The sequence below is a fragment of the Montipora capricornis genome, chromosome 1 (genome assembly GCF_036669925.1).
Source record: "Montipora capricornis isolate CH-2021 chromosome 1, ASM3666992v2, whole genome shotgun sequence".
In the NCBI taxonomy this organism is placed as follows: Eukaryota; Metazoa; Cnidaria; class Anthozoa; order Scleractinia; family Acroporidae; genus Montipora; species Montipora capricornis.
Genome location: NC_090883.1, coordinates 38,685,667 through 38,693,166, shown reverse-complemented (window position 1 = coordinate 38,693,166; position 7,500 = coordinate 38,685,667). Strand labels below are relative to the sequence as shown.

General features: G+C 40.2%; 1 protein-coding gene across 5 annotated transcripts in view; it reads left to right on the top strand.

Annotated features, from left to right (window-relative positions):
* Window positions 1-2,711: 2,711 nt before the first annotated feature.
* LOC138042438 (rap guanine nucleotide exchange factor 4-like) overlaps window positions 2,712-7,500 on the top strand; it is a 23,838-nt gene continuing 19,049 nt past the window's right edge. Inside the window, exons 1-5 of one of the 5 annotated variants that reach the window (XM_068888338.1) lie at window positions 2,712-2,715; window positions 3,019-3,070; window positions 5,473-5,524; window positions 6,143-6,233; window positions 6,732-6,820. In XM_068888338.1, coding sequence (XP_068744439.1) covers window positions 3,036-3,070; window positions 5,473-5,524; window positions 6,143-6,233; window positions 6,732-6,820 — 267 coding nt within the window. In that variant the 5' untranslated portion in view covers window positions 2,712-2,715; window positions 3,019-3,035. The other 4 variants (XM_068888331.1, XM_068888346.1, XM_068888363.1 and 1 more) reach the window with 4 other exon arrangements.

Here is a 7,500-nt window from a genome sequence, read left to right as displayed (position 1 = left end):
TGTATCCCACTCGTCAGGACCTAGATGACAATGTTAATTCGTAGGTTTTTATATACCATTCCCTTGAAATTACAATAATTAGGTGTTTTTTAGTAAAAATTAATAATTAGGTGTTTTTTAGTAAAAATTTGTTTGCATGCCTACAAGTGTTCGCAAGTTCTGTTCTTTTGTTGAGGGTGGCAAGCTCTTGTTTACATATAATGTAGAACTTCTCTAGCGTGCACAATTTGCATCTTTTGGTTGCATTAGAGTATGCCTGTGCCTTATCAAGAATTTTCCATCTGATCGTGTAATCTACTCCCGCTTCCCTTAACTGCCACACATGCTTGCTGAGCTCAGTTTGGTTGCTGTATACTTCATTTCTAAATGATTGTTTGTGATTGGCAAATCTAGACTTAAAGCGACCAGGTAAACGACTTCCAACGAGAACTAAGGAAAGATATGAAAAGCGTCAAAGAAGATAACCACCTCGTAGTAAAAGCGGACAAAACCACTAACTTTTACAGAATGAAACCTTGCGACTACAAAGACCTCGTCGACAAGAGCATACAGAAATCATACAAAAAAGCGAATAAAGGGCAGGAGGCGAGGATCAACAAGGACGCCAAAGCAATTGCCGAAAAACTAGGTCTATCAGACAGGGTTGAAACCATGGCAAAACGGGATGCTTTCATCACGCTAAAAGACCATAAGCCCAATTTTAATAACACACCCACATGCCGGCTAATTAACCCTACAAAATCAGAAATCGGACGTATTAGCAAGGAAATACTCCAAAAGATCGTGAAAAGTGTTGCCACATCCACCAACGTCAACCTCTGGAGGAACACTCAGTCAGTACTGGAATGGTTCAACGCAATAGAAAACAAGCAGAATGCAGCGTTCATATGTTTTGACATCGTAGATTTTTACCCATCGATTACGGAGAAACTGTTGTCTGAGGCAATTGATTTTGCATCGGAGCATGTAAACATCTTACCATCGGAGAAACAGATTATTATGCATGCAAAACAAACACTGCTATTCAACCCGGACGCCCCATGGGTAAAGAAAGGTGCAAAAGACGGTTTATTCGACGTAACAATGGGGTCCTATGATGGCGCTGAGTCATGCGAATTGGTCGTGGTATACATGCTGAACCTACTGAAAAGAATTTGCGGTGACACAATAGGACTATACAGAGACGACGGGCTCGCAATATCCCAAGGGCCCCCACGCACCACCGAGCGCACTAAGAAGCAAATATGCAAGCTCTTCGCCGACAAAAGTCTGAAAATAACCATTGAAGCGAATAAGAAGGTGGTAAATTACTTAGACGTGACCCTGGACCTAAACACCGGAAAACACTATCCTTTTATGAAGCCCGGAAACGTACCATCTTATGTACACGCGAAAAGCAATCACCCACCGAACATCATCAAGCGAATCCCAGAGAATATAAACCAAAGGCTGTCGAACATCTCATCTGACGAAGAAGTATTCAACAAAGCAGCACCGGCGTACCAGGCAGCACTAGACAAGAGCGGATACACATACAAATTGAGATTCACCCCAAAAAATAGCACGAGAAAAATCCGCAGGCCAAGAAAAAGAAATATCACATGGTACAACCCACCCTTCGATATGAGAGTGAGAACTAACCTTGGAAAGAAGTTCTTGCGCATTGTCTGCGAATTCTTCCCCAGAGGACACGCCTTAAGACCTATATTCAACCGTAACACCCTCAAGCTATCCTACAGCTGTATGCCCAACGTCAAGAGCACAATCGACGCACACAACAAGCGCCTGCTGAAGCAAACCAACTCAGGAGAAGCCATAAGCGACGCCAGGCTCTGCAATTGCCGCAGGAAAGAGGACTGCCCACTAGAGAACCAGTGCCTTACTAAGGGCATCGTATACCAAGCCATCGTAACAACAGAGCAGGGGAGTGAATGCTACGTGGGTTTAACCGACACAGACTTTAAGTCTAGATTTGCCAATCACAAACAATCATTTAGAAATGAAGTATACAGCAACCAAACTGAGCTCAGCAAGCATGTGTGGCAGTTAAGGGAAGCGGGAGTAGATTACACGATCAGATGGAAAATTCTTGATAAGGCACAGGCATACTCTAATGCAACCAAAAGATGCAAATTGTGCACGCTAGAGAAGTTCTACATTATATGTAAACAAGAGCTTGCCACCCTCAACAAAAGAACAGAACTTGCGAACACTTGTAGGCATGCAAACAAATTTTTACTAAAAAACACCTAATTATTAATTTTTACTAAAAAACACCTAATTATTGTAATTTCAAGGGAATGGTATATAAAAACCTACGAATTAACATTGTCATCTAGGTCCTGACGAGTGGGATACACTCCCACGAAACAGATCTGTAGATCGAATATATGAACGAAAACTAGTTCACTTTCTCTTATATATATATATATATATATATATATATATATATATATATATATATATATATATAGATATGTTGCAGACGTGCAACAAATGAAATGATATATATATATACACAATCATTACATAAATTATCCTAGATGTGTAACGTGTTCCAATCCACTTCCGCTTCCTGTCCGTGAATCAAACGTGGAATTCTATGCAATATTAAATATGATCCACCTACCCGGCGTACCCCCTACTCCCTCCCACGCGATGTTGTTCCCATAGCAGCCATTAAAGTTGAAACATCAGTTGGGTCCAGTTGCAAATGTCAGTGAGTTCTTTAGTGGATAAAGTTGGTTGAGCAAACATCTTACACAACACACGGGCTTTTAAACATGATAAGAGGGCTAATATTCTATTCTATTACTCTACACAGATTTCAACTTTACTTGACATTCGTTTAGTTTTGGACATAACCTAGTCAATCTAGTTGTATCGGATTGGTAAATCATTGATTTTGAGGGATCCCGTAGTTTTATCGGTTTTTTGGAGGTAACTGTATTAGGATGTCTGCATAACATTTTCAATCGACGGTATCGAAAAAGCCAAAACGATTTCATTGTTCTTCAGCCGTCAGTGTTCGCGTGATGGTAGCTGAGTGGATTTCGTGTCTTGTGAAAGGGTAAGTTAAAGCAAATAGCTTTACGTTGGTAATTTCCATGCATTCCAACTAAATTCCATCGGTAGCATTAATTGAGCAGTCGCGTTTTCAGAGGTGGTGCGTTTGTTAGAGGAAGATAATGGCAAAACGAAACCTTTAACAGGGACCGAATTTAGACGCTTAAATGAATTCCAGTGTCGTGTAATAATCCCTGTATTGCAAAACTGAAAGGAAACTACATGAAGTTTACGTGAATTCTTATATTTCATTGCTGAATTGTTTAAATGTTCGGATTAAAGCTCATGCTTGAAAGATTCATAACAAATAAATTCTACTGAACTATAACGTAAAGGATCAGCGTAATTAAGAAACTTTTATTTGGAAAAACCTCATGTTTACACCTCCGTTAACTTAACTCGTTGTTCCTTAACGAATAGATTGTTGATTCTACAGATGTGGAACATTGTTGGCTCGATGGGTAAATATCAATCTTAATTTGAAGTAGTGGTTGCCACATGACAGATTTGCTGTTGGGTCACCTCGTGAATACTCTAGAATGTGCCTTCTTATGACGCGCGTGTCTGCAAACGTTTTTTATTTAATTAACAGTCTTTTCTGCTGAAAAGATTAATTTAAAGTTGCACCAGCTATTCAGTATCATGCCAAAAATACACATGAACAAAAACAGACCTCAATATTTATGTCATAGTGTGGTTAAGGACCCTTGAAGGCTGTCAACTTACCCTTGAATAATGATGCGTGACAGGTATTTTATTTGCGTACAAGTAATTATAGTGTAATTTGGTCAAAAAACACTCCGTACATGCAATCTGTTTTTTCTGGACTTTTCTGATAAGAAAACTGAAGGAAACATTTCCATGTGCTTTGAATAAAAGCTCAGTGACTTAAAAGGCTCGTAATATTTATCAGCGAACGGAAACTTTGGAACAGAGATGTTCATTAGGTAACTCTTTGTCATAGCCGAGGGAAGATGGATAAAGCAATTCGACTAACTCAATGTTGTACCCGATTCAAATCTCTCAGGGTTAAGATTCTTTATGTATTGCATTTGCATGGTAATATAGCATTCACATTTTCATTACAGTACTTCTATTTTGAAATCGATCACTGGTGATCCTTGCAATCTGCTTGGCTCTCAGCAGTGCGATGTATTCCCAAATCGCAATTTTTTTTGCTCTAAATCACACCATTTAAACCAGCCAATGAGAAAGGAGCACATAAACAAAACAACCAATCATATTTCAAGGCTTGTTAAAAGTAACCAATCAAATTGCAGGAAAATGAAAACCAAGAAATGCATTGTGTGGCGAATTTTGCAACTTTTGTTCCCAACTGGATCAATAAAATATTGGTACTGACTAAAATCCTGCATTTTTGTCGTTTGCCTGAGGTAACCCTCGTTATTAATGAAAAATTGTCGAATTCGCACTCTTCACGTTTTGAATGTAAGGAAATTTGTAGGCTTTGTGAGGAGTGAAAACAGGTAGCACAAGCTCAATATATGAGTATCTGTACTGTACTATATAATCCAAGAGTACAAAATAAGGAATTGTATGAAGAAAACGGTTTTTCTCAAAATTCAAAAAATGTTTTCGATTTAAAATTAAAAAATAGCTTACCTTGCTTCACTCTTGTGTTTCTTGGTCTCTGGTACGGTTTCTGGGTCGATTAAGAGCGATTTACGTGGTTTTTGGTTCCTCCTCATTCCCTATAAATATTTTTTCCCAAGTTTGGGCACCGAGAGGAACTGCCGAACGGAATCACAGAAGAAAAGGGCCATAAATTCTGAATTGTGACCAATAATGAGTCTTATCGCGGGTCCGGCACTAAGCTGTCTTCCAACGGTTTCGGTAACGCGGGTTGCGAATAAAGCCGAATTCGATGGCTTTCGAAGTTAATGTTTGCAGAGTTTGGCAGCCCTTAAATCCTTCTCAGTGTACAAGCGGCTCGAATGCAGAAGACAAATGGATAACAAAGGTATGGGATGGCGCAGAGTGCACTCGCCTCCCACCAATGTGGCCCGGGTTCGATTCCCAGACTCGGCGTCATGTGTGGGTTGAGTTTGTTGGTTCTCTACTCTGCACTGAGAGATTTTTCTCCGGGTACTCCGGTTTCCCCTCTCCTCAAAAACCAACATTTGACTTGATTTGTGTTAATTGTTAATTTCAATTTACAGTGTCCCCAATTAGTGCTTCAGCGCTAGAACGACTAGCCACTTAAATAAAGTTGCTTTCCTTTTTTTTTCCGTGATCTACGTGGAATTTCGAGACGACCGAAGCCTTGGGAGCGAATTTATGGCCCTAAAGATTATTTCCTCTTGCATAATATAGTGCAGTATAGTACAGATACTCATATATCGAGCTTGGGCTACCAATGGAGTGACCACAATTATTCTATCTCAGACCTGTCAACAGAACTGAGGAAGATATGGACATCATTTATTCCAGACTGAAGGTATTTTTGATCGCAATTGTAAAGATGCGTTCTTAGTTTCTTACTATAGATAATTTACTATTGCTGAGCAGGTGAAGAGCGAAGCAAACATGTTTTCCTAATCCTGTTCCTCCTAATGATTTTCTCCTTTGCATGATAATGGGATGCGCGCTATGCCGGTATGGTAAAAGTCGCAAAATATCCTCAACGTATGTTGTCTGCAAAAAATGGCGATGAGAAACGGCACAAAGTGTCCTTCCAACTGTAGTCTGTTTCAAGTTGGCCTACGCAGTAACCCTGACTCTAACCAAATAAACGATGAACCCTAACCCTAAACTCTAACCCTAACTAACCCAACCCCGTTGAAGTCCTGAATTTTTCAGGCTACTCTACGCAATTGCTAAAACTTCGTTCATAACTGCGACGGTCATAGCTTTACTTGACCTAACCAAATAATAACCGTTCTAAGCAGTCCATGAGTAATTGATGTAACTCTGTGTTGACTGTCTACCACAACGTGCTTACATCTCATTATTCTATTAATTGCAATCCTTGACCCGAACGTATCTGCACTGCAGGACTAGGTTTATTTTGTAAGCCTTTTCACTTTTCAACACGTCTCAGTTATTTTTCTTTCAGGACCTGAAAGGTTTTGAGCGATTTCATTCATTAGTTCTTCGGCAACTTTGTCACTATGGGTATTATCAAGAGCTGGAGGAGGGAATAACGTGTAAGGAATACTACTTGATCATTGTTATTGTATGGCTGAGCTGAATGGGACTAAAATAGTTCCTCGTGACTCAAGGGCGTAGCTAGGGGGGTCCTGGGGTGCCCGTGAAACCCCCCCCCCCCACCCCCCTTTGTAAGCCTTTTTTTTTACGCAAACAACCTACAATATTCAGGTGGCGAAAAAGCGAGTACCCTCTGTTTGACACAGTGTGACCCCGTCTTTGAAAAATCCTGGCTACGCCCATGCGTGTTAACCTTCAAGGGGGGTCTTCGAGGCCAAAACGTTTGCATGTCGGAAAATCATTACATGAGCTTGGCTTAACAATGGAATACCGAGTTAAGGGCTCTATAAATGCTGGTTTAACAATGTGTTCGACGATTGAGGAGCGACTTGTCAAAGAACACGGTAGAGAGTTAGAGTTACGCTTAGGTACGCAGGAAATTTTGCAATGTTATTCTAAAGGAAATCTTCATGCTACTGATCGACCTTGATTTTTAGTATTTCGCCAGGGTGATATTGGATGTTACTGGTATGCAGTGTTATCTGGAACAGTGGATGTCATTGCATCTGGAACAGGAAAACTCGAGGTTTGTTTTATTTGTGACACCTTTTTATGTCACCAAAGGGAGTTAGTCACGCGTGCCCCTCGACGGGTTTTTTTTTTCATTTTTGGGTGGACGTCAATCAGATGTGTCCATTAGAAAATAGTCCTGTTCACTTGGCGGCAGTCGAATTTATCATGGAAACATTTGATTTAAGTCGTTGAGGGGCGCGTGTGACTGATAATCACTGTCATTAAAAACATGAAGGCTAACGCAGATAATGAGTCTCATGCAGATAGTGAGTATTACAGGTTAAATTAAATATGTTATGTGCCGGCCTGGAGGTCCGTATTGGGAAAAACTGTGCCAGAGGTTTCGAGTGCCGCCTTCCGGCCTTGGGCCATTTTCGAGACCGACAGCACAGTTTTTCCCAATACGGACCGACCTATGCCGGCAAATAACGTATTTATTTTTGCTACGGGATTGCTGTGTAAGGGCCTAAAATGTCCGTTACTTGACAGAACTGATGTTAACGAAAAAGGAGCGCATGGCTTGAAATAAAGTTGAGTAATTAGCTTCAAATCATTCAAAATCAGTGGAATTTTTATCACGTTCTCTCGAAAATGGTTCAAAAGTTAATCTTTATAATTATAAACTATCGATTTGAAAAGTTTCAAGGATACTGACAAGAGAAAAGTATCGGAATGATCGCTGATTATCGCGAC